At 49.8% G+C, this 16,565-nt stretch overlaps 1 protein-coding gene across 5 annotated transcripts in view; it reads right to left on the bottom strand.

The window, feature by feature from the left end:
* The window catches only part of SDCCAG8 (SHH signaling and ciliogenesis regulator SDCCAG8), a 265,435-nt gene that overhangs the window by 2,507 nt on the left and 246,363 nt on the right, over window positions 1-16,565 (bottom strand). For 4 of the 5 annotated variants that reach the window (XM_081216415.1, XM_081216418.1, XM_081216417.1 and 1 more), the window contains one exon: window positions 7,463-7,587. The exons of the other annotated variant lie outside the window; for it this stretch is intronic. In XM_081216415.1, coding sequence (XP_081072541.1) covers window positions 7,488-7,587 — 100 coding nt within the window. In that variant the 3' untranslated portion in view covers window positions 7,463-7,487. The remainder of the gene's footprint in view (window positions 1-7,462; window positions 7,588-16,565) is intronic. 5 annotated transcript variants of the gene reach the window in all.

The following is a 16,565-nucleotide window of genomic DNA, read 5'->3' as shown; positions in this document are numbered from 1 at the left end:
ATCTTCAGTTACTGCCCAAATCTGGCTCGTCTGCCATCACTTCTTAGGGACATTAGCCATGCCTATTTCCAGAAAGCTGGTTCACTGCCCACACCGCTGTGGACACCGTGAGGTCAGGCTGTAAGGGAGACGAGGGTGTGTGTGCCGATGGGACACAGCCAGTGTGAACCGTGGCTTGAGCCCTCAGCCACCATGTTCCCATCCCTGGACCATCACACTTATCCCCAAAGCCCCTTGCTGTGGCTCCCCTGGGTGGTGTGGCCACATCTGCAGTTGTCGGTGGCTGCCCTCCAGACTGAGGAGGGCTGACAGTACCCTGGCAGCTGCTCTTCTGAAGTGCTGTCCACAGATGATATAAATGCTCCCCAACTGCAAGCCCGCTATCAGTGACCCGTTTTCTTTGTTCTCATTTTAAACCCTAACAGAGCCTTCTCTCCACAAACCCTGACTTGTGTGTATAATTTGTTTCCGAAGTTTAAATTCAAAGTTTAAAAAACGAGTCTCTCTGGGTGACCTGAATTGTTCCCCAAGCAACCACACTGCGAGGTCCAGCCGAACCTTCTCTGCAGCTTTGTTCCCAAGCCTACAGCCCGGCAGGGACGTCACGGCACCAGCTAGACCCTACGCATACGGATGCTCACAGTTCAGCCTGCCCCGTGTTTCCACCATGTGTCTCTTCTCTGTGCATCTCCACCCGGCCTCTTAGCAGCCCCTCCCAATGGAATATCCCTCCTTCTTGCTCTTTCCCTTGCTCATTTGTACATTTTCCGTCTCTGTGTGGCCAGGTTAAAAAAAAAAAAAAAAAAAAAAAAAAAAGGACGTGCTCCTCATGCCTCTGGCAGAAAAGCATCTACTTTTAACTCAAGAAAGTAGGTAGAATCCTTCCCCCAACCTCTATCTGGGGCATTTCAAAGCTTGGCCTCAGCTGACAGAGCTCCAGGGAAGCCCCCAGTACCCTCCTCCATGTGTCCCCACTTTGGGAGCCAGGCCACTGCTCTGCGGCTTTCTCAGCTGGGGCCCAGCTCCAGGCTGCTGCCCTGGGAGAGAGGGGCCTCCCTCCCCCTTCCACGCAGTCCATGGCCCAGAGAATGAATACCAGTCTCTCTGGAAGTTCATTTCCCTGCCCATTCATTTCCCAGTTCTAGTCACTCCATTCCTTTGGGCCTGATTTTTCCATCTGTGCAAAATGGATACTAAATGATTTCTCCAAGTGGCCCTTTGAAGCCTTCAGCGAGCATAGTGCTACCCTGCTGGACGGTCATCTCTTCTGGGCCCTGGTAATGCAGAGAGCTCCGTTTTAAAAGGAAGCTGGCTCTATTACCATTTTTTTTTAACCAGAAACTGAGCAATGTGGAAGCGAAAAACTTACCTGAGGTGGTCCAGAACTGAGATTTGAACCCAGGCAGTTTGACCTCAAAATCCAGGCTCTTTTTAATGCTATTCCAAGCAGCTTAGTGAAAGAGCAACCACATTTGATATTTCTGGGACTAAGTAGGAATCAAATATATCAGGCAACCCGGAATAAATCAGCCATGTCACCTATGGGTGGTCACCAATTTGTCCTCACCAGTCTCCTGCAGAACTTTGTGGAAACGTGGCTTCAGACATGACCACTGACCTGTAAGAAGGCAGTTCTCCACCCAGCACGGGGCTCAAGGTCGTGAACTGCAGGTCAGGAGAGGCCTGCCTCTGCCCCCACACAAGTCACCGAAGCTCTGGCTGAGCTGCGTACCCCTCCGGCCAGCACAGCTTCCAAAGGGGCAGGAGTTCACGGCAAGGTCGCCACAGATCCTCGATTTATTCTTCCCTCCCGGCTGCCTGGCTGGGTCTCTGACAATGAAAGCTCTGTGGCAGGCAGAGTTCAGGCTCCATTTTCCCTGGACTCTGGGGCCTGGCTTTGCTGCCTCTGGGCTCCAAAATCGGAGAACTACAGAAGCCAGAAAAACGCAACGGTAGAGGCAGGACAGAATTCCTTGCAGAAAGAAAGTGAGGACAATGACGCTTTAGCTTCCTGGAAAACAGCAGCTCGATCTGGACTTGGGACTTGCAACGTGGGGGGATGCAGGGAGCCCCGTGCACAGACAGGAGCGGTCAGAGTCGGAGGCCACGCACGCCCAGGGGCGGCACTGCTGTGCCAGGCTCTCCCCAGAGCACACTCCAGCATGGGGGTTCCTTCCACAACCCTCGGGATCCCCAGCGTGTCATCTTCCAGCGTTCTTGAATCTCATGAGTCACGAGAACTTCCCCTGCACATGGGCAGGGGTCTGTGTTTTATACGCACCATGTTTCCATGGTAAATAGATTTTAAGAATTCCCAAAGGACAGACAGTGTCACCAACAGCAGAGAGTGGAGCCTCTGGCTGCCTCATGTTTGAAAGCGTTAAAAATAAAGACAACATTGACATTTGGGGTTGTAATGTGACGGAATTACAGTCTTTTAAAGGCAAGAACCACTTATCTACACTACATGTAATATTCAGTGTTTTGTTCACTTGTCTAATTGGATTAAAATATTTAGCTCCCTTTAAAATCTTGATTGTGAATTTATATTGCAAAATGTAATGTCTGACTCGGGAAGCAATAAGTGGAGCAAATGTATCTGAAGCAATGTAAAATTCAATTTATTTTTCTTCCATGAGTCTTATTCTGAAATTATTCAGTCTTGGACAAAGTGAACTAACTGTTAACGAAGAGCAAGTTTGGCTTAAATGAAGCTGTATGCACTTTTCAATATCAATTACACACAGGGCCTTTAGTTAAAAAAAGAAAAAAAGTTAAACTATGCTATTTGAGTTTGAGGAAGCTTCTTTGAGGGTCGCCAGACCCCAGGTTAGAAATGCCGCGCCAGGGGTCTTACGTCATTCTTTAACAACCCTCAGGCAGCAGGGAGTTAATGACATTTTCGCTGCATATGTTCAAGTTTATTTAAAAAAATATGCAAGTCACTTCGGTTGACAGTGTCTTGTACACAGTTTTGAAAGAATCAGGGCAAACTTTAACAGAGTCAGTTTTTATTTGAAAAATATTTTCTGGGAATGTATCAGTGTTTATTTTTGAGACTGACAATTCGGGTGAAAATCGGGATAAAAACAAAAAAACAACAATTTGGTTGAAATCAAATTGTTTGTTTTCATCTATTTAGAATTCTTTCCAAAAAATCTTGGTTCAGGAGGAGGCTTTTTAATTTATTTTATTCAGTGTATCTGCTGTTCTATTCAAGCACCATCTGTCTCGCAGGTAGCTAGCTTCGTGGAAGCGCCGACATAACTGGGTGAAGCCCTCAGGGCTCAAGGAAGGACCACCACAGACTCTGTGGACACCTCCACGTCCCAGCTGGGCGACCCTACAGCTCAGTCTGCAGGGGCCCGCAGGAGCTGCGCGGCCCTCACTGGAGCTCACAGTTCTGAAGCCTCCCCCTACCTTCAGGTCATAAACGGGCCTTTCCTCCCTTCGTCATCATCTGTGTCTTTGTTTCTTGTGCGTGTTTCCAGCTTTCTTCATGAATCCTTTGATGTAACGAGGTAATCTCCATGATTTTGAACATAATCGCATATGTCTGCTGGATCCATGCACAAGTTTAAATCAAATTAGAAAGTAAATTCACTGCCAAAAATGCTCAAAAGTCATAGGGCCAACTGATTAATCACCAATAAGTCGGTTTCAGATGCTGTTTTCTAAACTGTAAAAGTGACGCATCTGAAGGGACTAAAAAGGCATCCCTCCCCAGACTGAACACTGAAGACGGAATCAAACAGCCTGTTGGGACAGAGCCTATCAGAAAGTGCAAATCAGCTGAAACCATATCCATCACCAAATAAATGTACAAGTAAAATAATCTTGATGTAAATGACAGTCCTCTAAGTGGGCAGATCATCTCCATTCTTTCCCGCCTCTCGGATGCCATTCTACCCAAGAAAAGACTCTTAAGTTCCTCACCAGCTGCCGCCACCCATCCCGGCCAGATGTTAGAGCCCCAGGCGCTGGGTCACAGACCCCTGACCCCGCTCCCAGCTGTCAGGCCTTTGGTAAGACTCCCCTGGGGCCCAGGTTCTGCATCCCGGACACCACCCCTCAAGTCCCCACCCCCCAACAACCACAATCACTCCCACGGCCCAGTCGTCCACTCCCGTCCCTGAAGAGAACAGAGGCGAATCATGTTTGGGGTAAGACTGGGTTAGTGTTTTCATGTCTCTATTTCGCTACGAGAACTAACATAGCAATTCATGATGTTTCAAAAGCTGTCTCCCAGAAGTGTTTTTTTCCCCAGGAGTGAAGCAGGAGATTCATAAAGCCAATGTTTTTAATCAGTCCTAAACTAAGAACAAGTCAGAAGAGCAGCCTTGAACTTGGCGATCAGCAAAGTGAGCCACGTCCACTGGGTCAGCTGCAAGGCCGGCCCGACTCTCGCCAGGCTGGCCACCACACGACAGGAGCGTTTCAGGGGAGACGGGAATTCTCATGGCCAAAGAATGTCATAGTGGCAGTTAGGACGTTGAGCGGCCCCCTCGGCCAGGCATGTTGCTGTGCATGTTTCAGAAGTTAAGCAGAAACAATTTAGAACAATAAAGCCTCCTAAACCGGCTAGATGTTTCCTGTCAGAGGCCACTGGCCAACCCGAGCTTGTCATCTGCTTCAGGGCCCAGGGCTCAGGCACAGCAACAAATTGGAGAGATGTGACTCAGCTTCAGAGCCGCTGCCCAGGCCAGAAAATATCCTTCTCTTTTGAGAATCCAGTGGATAGAGGTTTTTAGAGTTTGACGTGCAAAATTATTAGGCTTATTTCATCCAGGCTGGGAAAATGGAAGCCTTTAGCTAAACCATCCCGAAACCAGAGACAAGCCAGAGGACTCTCTCCGGGAGAAGGGTGGGTGTGAAGTGGGTATGGCCGGTGACTCTGGAACCCTCGGAAGGCAGCACCCTCCAAACACCTGCCGGGGTCACATGGCAGCCTTCCTTACCTCAAGGGCTCCCTGGAAACTAAACTCACAGTTCAAGTTTATTCCACGGCAGAAACAGGTCTAACGCCGCACTTGGGCGCAAAGAGTGAGCCTTTGGTTTAGAGAGTAGGGAGCTTGCCTGGGTTCCTGTCTCCTCTTTGAATGCTAGTATTTGCTAATGAAAGCCAACCTTTTCTCTACCAAGCTTCTTTTGTCATGTTCACATTAAAATAATTCCAAATGCAATATCTGAATCTGAAAGATCCCTTTAGAGATGAGCCAGATGGGCCAGTATCAGATAGCATAGAACGGTCAAATCGTTTCTGTTGCTTCAGGCAAGGGAAAAAAGACCTGCTCATTTTTCTGAAGAATTTTGAGGTTTTAGGGGTTTTTTTAAATGCATTTTACAAAAATTTTGCAATCCATTTGGCAATTATCGGGTTTTTTAAAGCCCTGGAAGAGGTTTCTAAGCATTGATGATCCATGTGAAGATCTAAGTGGGCTGTCAGGTAGGCAGATGGGGAGTTAAGAGGCAAAAACCCCACAGGATAATGATCTGGTCCAGAATGGAGAAGAAACTGCCACATGCTCAGAGCTTGTATAGAAGACTCTCCACAACCCAAGTTCTGAAGTCGTTCTCAGCTCTTGGAGGCCAGGAGCTCCACTGGTGCTGTGAGTCTCTCCAGCTTTCTGGAGCCCCGATGGCCCCAACCTTTGGCTGGCACCACCCAGGGCCCCCTCAAGGACCTGCCCAGACAGCTGAGTTCTGGTTGAGGTCTGGCCGCACAGGTACAGGATGAGGTGACGGCACGCATTGGAGGAGCTGGGTGAGGGCAGTGAACATCGTGCCCTGGCTGTTGGTCCCACAGGATCTCTGCCCAACCTGTGCTTCTCCCAGGACCTTCCCCAGTTTGGGGAGGAGAGAGGAAAAGAAAAACCCTGATATTTCTTTGGCCTGTAATACGCAAGACAACCTGCCATGCGCCTCGCAGCTGCCCTCATTTAACACTTCCAGTGTCCCTTTGAGTTAGGCTGGTGTGGTACCCACTATGCCGATGTGGAAAGTGAGGCTTAGAAGAGACTTCAATGACTTGTTCAGGGCCTAGGGACAACGATGCATTCTGGAATCATTCTCTGTTCTTTCTGCCTCCCAACACTTTCAGGGGCTCTCAAACCCTAGTGTCTTCAGTGAATTATCCAAACAGCTCGTTAAAATGCAGATTCCTGGGCCCTGCTCCCAGAGATGCTGTCTTGGTGCGTGTGAGAAGAAGCCCTGGAACCCATGTTCCTTTATTTATATGTTATATGATGCTTATACAAGCAGCCCGGATGCCTGTGTGACTGTAGGGCATGTGGCTTGTGCACCACCCTTCCCTGCGAGCAGCCTCAGAGGCCCTGGGAGGGGACAGTGCAGGTGTGTCTCTGTCCCCCGGCCTGAGCTCAATGACTGGCTCCCGGTGATGCTCATTTACTATTTGTGGAACAAATGAGGACTTTTGCAGAGGGGTTTGGTGGGCTGAGTGGGGAAAATCCCTCAGAGGACAGTGGCTCCTCTATACCTGTTTGGGCACATGGTCATTTCGAAAAAAGAGTGAGACAGTGCCTCATCGTTTTCATTTCCTGATGCATTTTTCCCATTAATCATTCCAAGCACTTCTTGCACGGCGTCCCCCGGGCACTCATGGAGCACCTCATTATCCTAACAAACTGCTTGATGGGGTAAAAAGCCCAGCCTCCCTGACAGGGAGAGAAGCAATTTAGGGGAAAAAAAAAAGGTTTCATTCCCTACAACAAACTCACCTGGACACTCTTCCCCCCATTATCCCTGCTGGTGGCCCCAGACCTAACCTGAACAGGGAAAGTCTGTTAAGGAGTCAGACTTAGGCTCCATTTTCAGTGTCTCTACTTGCTAGCTGTGTGCGCTTGTTTGAGCCTCAGCTTCCCCATCTGTAAGATGGGGATAATCAATCTTGCAGGCTTGTTCAAGAGTAATGAGAGTTAATGCATGCTATCTATGGAACACTGCCACACCCTCCACAAGCACTCCAAACCCTAGCTCAATTATCAGCCAGCTGACTTAAAGCAAGACTCCTACACTCCATTCACAGGGACTCCCCTAATTGGGAGCACCTCTTTCCTTCACCAATTCAAACAGACACGTCCCCCGGGGGCAGTTCAAAGCCGACCTCCTCCAGAAAGCCTCCTGACCACAGCAGCCCGCCCTGCTCTCCCGCCTCCCGCACTCCTCGGCGGTGGTGCACTCCGTGTGGCTTAGGTGCTTCACTGTGGGTCTGTTCTCCCGTACGAACTTTAGCTCGCCAGAGAGGGCAGGTCCAGGGCCCGCACTTGTGTGTCCTCCACTGTGCCCAGCACAGTCTTCAAGATCTCCCTCCCAGCTTCTTCGCTAACCAACGTGACCCCCCGGGGATTTTAGCCTGGTAAGACGCAGCCCTGTAAAAGGAACAAGGGAAAGACCATGTGTACCCCGGTGCGTGCTCTGGTGGGTGAGGCGCCCTGCACAGTACCTGGGATCTCAGACGTCCCACCTCTTCAGACAGGCTGTCTCTCCAGCAGAAGCTGGCTCTGCTTGTTGAGGAGGTGCACCAGCTGCTGGGCTGTGGCCTGGCTGTGCTTGTCTAGTTGCTGTAGCCTGGAGAAAAATCCACCGCAGAATTAGAGATGGGTTCTGAAAACTGGGGGCAGTAGGCCTCAGAGAGCAGGGGAGCAAAGACTTCAGCCCCCTCCCTGTATTCCAGGGCTCTGTGTGCTGGAGGGAAGGTCCTGACAACGAACTACGAGCTGGGAGTCAGGGTGACCCTGAAGTGAGGCCCTTGGACGGACTCCCTAAGGTGAATGGAAGTGTATCAGATACGAAAGGGAATTGGGAGTCTTTTCGGTGAGCTGTCAGTTAGGGAGCCCACAGATAAAAGTGAATTAAAACTCAAACCTTAAACTCCCAGAGGTCAAAGATGAGGGACCTAAATGCCTCCACTGTTCAGCTGGAAACATCTCTGGCAGGCTGGAGCAGACAGCCGGTCCCGGCTGGGGAAGTGGGCGAGGGAAGGCGGAAACACTGAACTAAGGGTTTTCCATTATTAATCACTCAGTCAATCACGAGCTCCGGCATCGCTGACCAGATGTCTTTAAAGATCCTAAATTTGTCATTCTGCTGATGGGCTCTCCTCTCCAGACTTGCTAATTCACTATTATCCTCATTTGTCCACAGACGGCTTCCTACAGCCAGTAGCACACTCACCCATGGAAATGTAGGCCTTGGATTAAATTTAGACTTGAACAACTACCCAGAACTGTTCCGGAAAGAAGTTGGGTGTGTCATATGCCCTTCCTCACAATCCTCAAAAAGCACCAACAGTGAAATTAAGTTGTATTTTCACGGGAAAAGGATTTTAAAAGCTCAAGATGCATTTCAAACTTCAGGCTACATGTCCCGCATTGAGTCAAAAACTTCGAAGATGGTTCTGCAGACCCTGGGCTCAGCCTGCCCTCAGTTCAAGCTCTCCTGCAACCCCGTTTCTGGCGGGCTCTGAGCACAACTAAACATCTGCAAGGGCAGACATTCGGGACTTAGGTAGGGGTGGGCAGACTTGTTTACTAAAATGATGCAGCACCGGGAGACAGGTAAGAGTAAAACCGCACCCCGGGAAACCTAACAGTGGTCTAGTACTTTACTCACGCTCTCCTCGGGTTCTTCCGCCAGTGGCAACCCTCCCCATTTCCCAGATGGCACCTACCGCCTGCCCCAACCCCTTCTCGAGCTCCAGTGGGTTTTGCAGGAGGCTGTTCAAGCTGCCCCAGAAGGCACTTACTGCACCCCGGTCTGCACCCCTATCCTCTCCGCTGAACACTCTGTGCTCTGGGTTTTCAGTCACACCTGGTTTTCTACTACCCCTCCTTCGAAGTGTCCCACATTGCAAGGGTGAGAGGAGGGAACTGGAAATACCGGAGGCAGGGGTCTAGCAGGCGCTGCGCATGCTCCCCAGGTAGGAGCCTGCTCTGACCACGCCCATAGGTCTATGCCCCGCCCACTGCCCCTGCTGTTTCTGGAGAGAGCAAGGACCAAAGACAGTCCTTTTTTTTTTTTTATACAGCAGGTTCTTATTAGTTATCTATTTTATACCTATCAGTGTATACATGTCAATCCCAATCTCCCAGTTCATCCCATCACCACCCCCCACGGCCCTGTTTTCCCCCCTTGGTCTCCATCCGTTTGTTCTCTACATCTGTATCCCTATTTCTGCCTTGCAAACCAGTTCATCTGTAGCATTCTTCTAGATTCCACATATAGGCGTTATTATACGATATTTGTTTTTCTCTTTCTGACTTACTTCACTCTGTATGACAGACTCACTACAAATGACCCAATTTTGTTCCTTTTTATGGCTGAGTAATATTCCATTGTATATCTGTACCACTTCTTCTCTATCCATTCATCAGTCGATGGGCATTTAGGTTGCTTCCATGACCTGGCTATTGTAAACAGTGCTGCAATGAACACTGTGGTATGGACTCTTTTTGAATTATGCTTTTCTCAGGGTATATGCCCAGTAGTGGGATTGCTGGGTCATATGGTAGTTCTATTTTTAATTTTTAAGGAACCTCCATACTGTTCTCCATAGTGGCTGTATCCATTTACATTCCCACCAACTGTGCAAGAGGGTTCCCTTTTCTCCACACCCTCTCCAGCATTTGTTGTTTGTGGATTTTCTGATGATGCCCATTCTAACTGGTGTGAGGTGATACCTCATTGTAGTTTTGATTTGCATTTCTCTAATAATTAGTGATGTTGAGCAGCTTTTCATGTGCCTCTTGGCCATCTGTATGTCTTCTTTGGAGAAATGTCTATTTAGGTCTTCTGCCCTTCTTTTTTTTTTTAACATCTTCATTGGAGTATAATTGCTTTACAATGATGTGTTAGTTTCTGCTTTATAACAAAGTGAATCGGCTATACATATACATATGTTCCCATATCTCTTCCCTCTTGCGTCTCCCTCCCACCCTCCCTATCCCACCCCTCTAGGTGGTCACAAAGCTCCGAGCTGATCTCCCTGTGCTATGTGGCTGCTTCCCACTAGCTATCTATTTTACGTTTGGTAGTGTATATATGTCCATGCCGCTCTCTCATTTCGTCCCAGCTTCCCCTTCCCTGCCCCCACACCGTGTCCTCAAGTCCATTCCCTATGTCTGCGTCTTTATTCCTGCCAAGGAGAGTCTTATTTCCTGTGTTTGTAGCTACTTAAGACCAGGTTCAGGGTCTCCCTCGCCCTGAGCCTGTGTTGCAGTCTGGCCCCGCTCGGGCTCTCGATTCCCTGGATCAGGCTGGGGCAGAACCCAACCAACAGCAAGGATCTTCCATCCAAGTGTGAGCACTTTCCTGCTTCCGTACTGTATAAATTACATTACCTACCCTCCCCCCACCCCTCCCCCGCCTTGTCCCCATTGCCCTCCTGTTATTGGAGGAGAGAAAAAAATTTTCCTCTGGTGAAGCTTTGGCATCGCAGCTTTGGGAAGCCCAATCTGCCCCCACTGCCATCCATCACGCTGTTACGTGCAGCAATTGTTCCTGAGAGCACAGCCTCAAACCCACCCCAGTGGTATCAGACCAAAGCGAAGTTTTCCTCCACCGAATCCTCAGCATGGAGAGGCTGGGAGGAGCAATGACATCGACATCCCAGGGAGCAGAGAAGCCAGGCCAGCCAGCTAGGGCCAGGGGGGCATTCTGCCCAGGCTGACCCACTCATCTGAGCAGCGACTCTGCTGTCCAGCACTGGAGTGGGTACCTTTGAAGACACAGAGGTGTTGAGAACAGACTTTTTCCTTGAGAAGCAAACAATCTAATGCTTTGCTATTTAAATCAGACAGGCAAAAACATCCTCATTAGCAGCTGAGCTCTCTAAACCATCAGGTGTAGGTGGCTTTCCCCCTCCAGTCAAGTCTTGGGTGTGGAGAGAGCCACAGGCTAAGAGCTACCGAGGTATTAGTAGCCCACTGACTTCAAGTTTGCTTGAAACAAATGAAACAGCAACATGTGATAAATAGGTGACACCACCGAGGCTTAAAGTCAAGAAGGCGCCAGGAGTGGTCATCCTCCACGTGGTCCCTTGCCCTGTGTATGGATCAGTGAGATAACGTTCCTGCTGACTGCTGGGTTTAGTGTGTGTTTTGGGGCTCCTCGAAAGAGTGGCTGCCGGATTCAGGGCTATGGGCTGAGCCAAAGCCTTTTCTCTCAGCACAAACAGCCGGACGTGGGCTGGCTGCACCGCTCACCACCAGAAGTGGGGTCAGGTCCTGCCTAGACCCTCCTCCAGTGGAGCCCTCAGAACCTAGATGAGGCTCAGCTGGTGGTGTTCTGCAAAATGTGGGCCTTGGAACCCTGCAGCAGATATCCAGGCGCCCAGGTCCCGCACAGGCCAGATCAATCAAGTCCCCGGGTGTGAGCCCCATACCAGCAGCAAACCAGGGTTTTCCTGCAGAAGCACCACTGATATAAGGAGTGAGACCCTTGGGAAAGTCCTGCCTTCCCTCCAGGAGGCTGAAGCCTCACTAGCTTCACAGCTGAAGAGCCAAGGATGGCTTCACTCTGATTCAACTTGAACTCCAAGCAGTCCCTCTAAGGAGTATTTTTTCTCCCTTTAAAAAATACGCTCCCGGGCTTCCCTGGTGGCGCAACGGTTGAGAGTCCGCCTGCCGATGCAGGGAACACGGGTTTGTGCCCTGGTCTGGGAAGATCCCACATGCCGCGGAGCGGCTGGGCCCGTGAGCCATGGCCACTGAGTCTGCGCGTCCGGAGCCTGTGCTCCGCAACGGGAGAGGCCACAGCGGTGAGAGGCCCGCGTACCGCAAAAAAAAAAAAAAAAAAAAAAAAAATGCTCCCTCCTTTCTCAGAGTCAGCCTCTATTGTGTCACTTTATTGCAGCAATAAAGTCAATCACAAGCTCAGAAACGGTAAAAACAACAACAAACCCAAATTCACATTTGTTAAAAAAAAAAAAAAGCAAACACTACAACCCAGGTTTTACATAAAACAGACTTTGTTATGGAAATATATTTCAGTGGCGGCTCTCTCAAGGTCTATTTTGAATATTAGGAAAAGAGACATTTTTTTAATTAAAAAGTTATTTTTTGTAACAGCCTTCCCCAAACACTGTACAACCCAGCCTACGCTATTCATGAATGCTTTATTACCATCAGCTAAAAGAGATTTCTTGGGGTGTCCTATTGACACATACACTGTTTTATTTTCCATGGCGGTTACTGCTCTCATTTTTGTTGTGCTTCTAAGTTCAAGTCTTCAGCCAACCATAGCTGCAGCTGGCACCACTGACAAGAGCTAACATTTACTGAGCCTCTGAGCTTATTCCTCCATTAAAACTCACTACAATCCTAAGAGGTACGGCTAGGATTATCATCCCATTTTACAGATGAGAAAACAGAAACCGACAGGTTCAATTAACTTGCACAAAGTCACACAAGGAATAAGTGGTAGAGCGTGGAGGCAAAGCTAGGCCGAGTACAGGTGTTCTTAACCACTGTTAACAGTTGGTTAATTCACTGAGTTACCTCAGCAAACCAACCAACTCTTGGTAAACAGTTCTCATGATGTCAAGAAATACAAAAGATCCCTTCCCTTAGGGGGTTCCCAGCCAATTAAGGAGACAAAAAGGGTGCGGCACTGAGGGTACCACCAAGGCATTAAACCACAGGGTCAATACGGTAAGTGCAAGGACCAGGAAGGCTTGTGCCTACTTAGGAAATGGATCACCATTTTCACCATCATCTACTAAGTGCTTACTATGTGCTAAGTGCTTATCATTTATTAACTTTTTAGTGCTCATGACAATTCCATGAAGCAGGAACTGTTGTTATCCCCACTTTAAGGATGAGGAAACTGAGGCGTAGACAGCATATGACTAGTCCAAGGTCACTCGGCTGGAAATTTGTGATGTGAAAAGATGAACGGGTGTTGGTCTGGCAGGGGCCAGGGCAGGGCCTTCCCACATGGGAGGTGGTACTGTAAAGGCAGTGGTGTCTGGAAACTTTGATCTGTGCAGTGTGGCTTGACCAGAGGCTGTGGGCTGCTTGGAGGGAGGTGATGCTGGGACCCAGTAGCGATTTGAGCCGAACTAACAATGGATGTTGTCCTTCAGACAACGGCATTGCCATTTACCAAGAGAGGATGGGAGGAGGGACAGGCCTGGGGTCAGGGTGAGGTACCTATGAGACGCCCACTCACCCCCCCAGCACTTATTCAGCTTGGGGCCTAGAAGGGTCTGGCTGGATCTCCAGCTGTGCCGCCCAAACCTGTCGAGAGGTAAGGCCGTGAACGTGCCAGGAAAGCCTGGCAGAGATTTTCAAGTTTGTTAAAATTACAGATACCCAGGCCCCCACCACCTACTGGCCAAAACCTCTGCTGCAGCGAGAATGAACATGGCCAGGCCCAGGCCTTGGGGAGGAGCCGCCTGTCAAGGCTGGCAGAGGGCACGGAGCCAGAATACACTGATGGATGACAGGAGGGCGGATGAAGGCCGGGAGAGGAGAGAGGCTTGTGGGAGAAGCAGGGCAGCTTGTGAGTGGCCGCCTGCCCTTCAGTAGGGAACTGTGGCAGAGGCTGCTTACAGGGGCGGGAGAGGCGAGACCATCCGAGAGAGGGGCCTGTCTGAGCACGAGGCAGCAAGAGGGTGTGCTGAGGATGGAGAGACTTGAGCCGCTGGGCAGGGTGCCCTGGAGGAGGGAAGAGAAATCCTCAGAGCTGGGCTTCCAGAGGCAGGAGGCACCTGGGCAGCAGGCAGGCCCTTCTCCCAGAGGCAGAGGGAGGCAGGCAAGGTGAGCCTGAACCTGAGAGGCCTCCTGCTCAGCAGCCTCCTTATTCTGCCGCAGGTAGAGGGTGCGACAGTTTGCTGAGAAAGGAGGCCACGAGACAGGAGGTGCTTTGCAGGATGAGGGAGCTGGCCAGGGGCAGTGTCTCCTGAAGGGGTGCCTTCTCAGGTGGACACTGGCATCCCAACCTGCCCTCCGGATGATCTCACCCCCCTTCTCCGAGCCCTGCAAAGCCTGGGTCAGTGGGCCCCAGACATCCTTTGGCTGCTTCCACCCACAAGCTGGCGGCCCCCTCTGCCTGGAACATGACTCCTCCTAACTCACAGGGCTGGAAACTACTTGTTTTCAATGTTCAGGTCTCAGCATAAATGTCCTTCTGAGAGGAAGCAATTTCTTGTTCTGTTTGGGCCCTTTGTTTTGAGCCACTTCCTGAACAAGGCGTGAAGTAACTAAAGCAGAGAGCGAGGCTGCCCTCAGGGCCCTTAGGAGGGGCCTTTCAGACAGCAGCCCCTCCTGCAAGGAGGGGCCAGCCGACAGCCTGCCAACCACACAGAGGTTCTGCACAGCAGGAAAGAGAGCGGAATCATCAGCTTTCAGACTTCAATCCCTAATTGGGATGCTCCTTTCCCAAGGCCTATACCTCATCTCTGGAACAGGCAGGTGTACATCTCCAGAACAGGAAGGGGAGGTGTTCCATCCTCTCCCAGAGACCCCCAGGACATGCTCACTGTCTGCACCGTACTGTCCCGGCCCCCAGGGGAGCTGTGGCTAGGCCAGGCCCCTCAGGGGCAGGAGGCCATCCCTTCCTGAGAAGCCCCGGGGCTCCCCTGTCCTCACAGGGCACCGCAGCCACAGGAAGGACACTTCCAGGCTACTCTGCACCCAGGCTGGGGTCACCATCCCGATCAGGGCCCATTTCCTTAAGGACCTGCCACCACTGGGCAGACTGGGGCCCCTCAGAGGAGAAGACCTGCTGCATAGCAAGGGCTCACCTGTACAAAGGCTCCCTGGGAATTACAGGCGGGCAGGGGCAGCAGTTACGATGGGAACAAGCAGGCCCAGGTTTCCAAAGCCCAGGATGCAGATACAACTAAAGGAGACTGGAATGTGGGCTGGGCCCAGGCACGTCTCTATTGGTTCAACAGTGATGCTCTCCGCCACACCCCGCATGCACAATCAGAACCAACATTTTTTTTTAAATATGCACGACTTTAAGATAAGATGGAGCAAGTGGTGAAATACAAAACAACTTTATGGAGCTGAGTGGGCTGGGAAAAATATCTTATGCAAAACAGAAGCAGTGCAAGCTGCCAGCTCTGGTCCTATGCTTCAGACACTCATTTGCTATGAATACTGTGAAAGCAAGTGAATACATATATTTAAATTTTTGTATGTTGTATGTGATACATACAAAATATATGCAGTGTCTAAATAAGTTATGAGGCATAATAATCAAATGAACACTTGTGAACCTGGTGCCAGTGCTGTGGGACCACTCCCTATGTATTTTCTCCAGCCCAGCCCCCTACTTACCCCGGAGGTGGCCGGTAACCTCATGCATATATGGTTTTTGATCAGAGGTTTTAGTTTCACTCAACATTTAACCTGGGAGCTCCCTACAAACTACTGTGGGTGGTGTTTTGTTTGCTTGATTGTTTCTGGTGGCGATCGTGGTAAAATGTCTTTTGTCCTGCAATGTTTTCAGACTAGAGCCCCTTCTCAGATAAGTGTTTGCAAAATGCTCAGACCCACAGTTTCCCTGGAAGAGGGGCTTCCTCATGTAAATGCAGAACACTTTTCAGCTAACATGTGAATTTCAAAGGTGCACATGCTGTGACTGTAAAATGTGCACTCAGTTCTCTACTATTCCTAGTAGAGTACTCTAATATTTACTGAGCATTTACTAAAGGCCACGGAGTATTGTAGGCAGTAACTAAATGAATCCTCATAACAATACTACAAGTAGGTATTTTTATCATCTGCATTTTGTGCATAAGAAAAGCCAGGCACAGAGAAGTTAGTCATTTGCCCAAGTTCAGACAACCAGAAGGGGTGGAGCCAGGATTAACAAGCCACAAATGGCGGGTTCCTCCTTCTGTACCCTTTGCACATGGGTGGGACCACCCTAGTCACCTGTCTCTGAGTCCTCCTTGCCTCTTCCCTCTCTGTCCACATCGATTCTGTGGACCATCCCCTAAACCTTCTAAACCCCTCCACAGCTTGTTCTGTCCCACGCATCCCACCAGAGCACCCATCTACACTTACTACAGTCATTGCTGGTCAGCCTCTCCCACTGAACAATGAATAACGTTTAAGGACAGGAATGGGACCCTGTTCAGCTTTCCATCTCCAGCACTTAGCAAGGTGCTGGACAAATGGTGTCAGAAAGAGCAAACCGGGCTTCCCTGGTGGCGCAGTGGTGGAGAGTCCGCCTGCCGATGTAGGGGACGCGGGTTCGTGCTCGGGTCCGGGAAGATCCCACATGCCGCAGAGCGGCTGGGCCCGTGAGCCATGGCCGCTGAGCCTGCGCATCCGGAGCCTGTGCTCCGCAACAGGAGAGGCCACAACAGTGAGAGGCCCGCGTACAGAAAAAAAAAAAAAAAAAAAGAAAGAGCAAACCACTTACCAGTGGACAATATTTATACCAAATATAATACCTGTAATTTCATCTATAGTATAAGTATGTTTTAGTATTTAATAACTTTGTTCCCGAAAGAACATAACATATAAATCAAATAATTGTAAGTATGCTGTTGAAATCTGTCACTTAATTAAAAGAATCCTAGAACAGAT

The sequence above is a fragment of the Mesoplodon bidens genome (genome assembly GCF_964165515.1).
Source record: "Mesoplodon bidens genome assembly, chromosome: 2".
In the NCBI taxonomy this organism is placed as follows: Eukaryota; Metazoa; Chordata; class Mammalia; order Artiodactyla; family Ziphiidae; genus Mesoplodon; species Mesoplodon bidens.
This window is presented reverse-complemented; position numbering and strand designations above follow the sequence as displayed.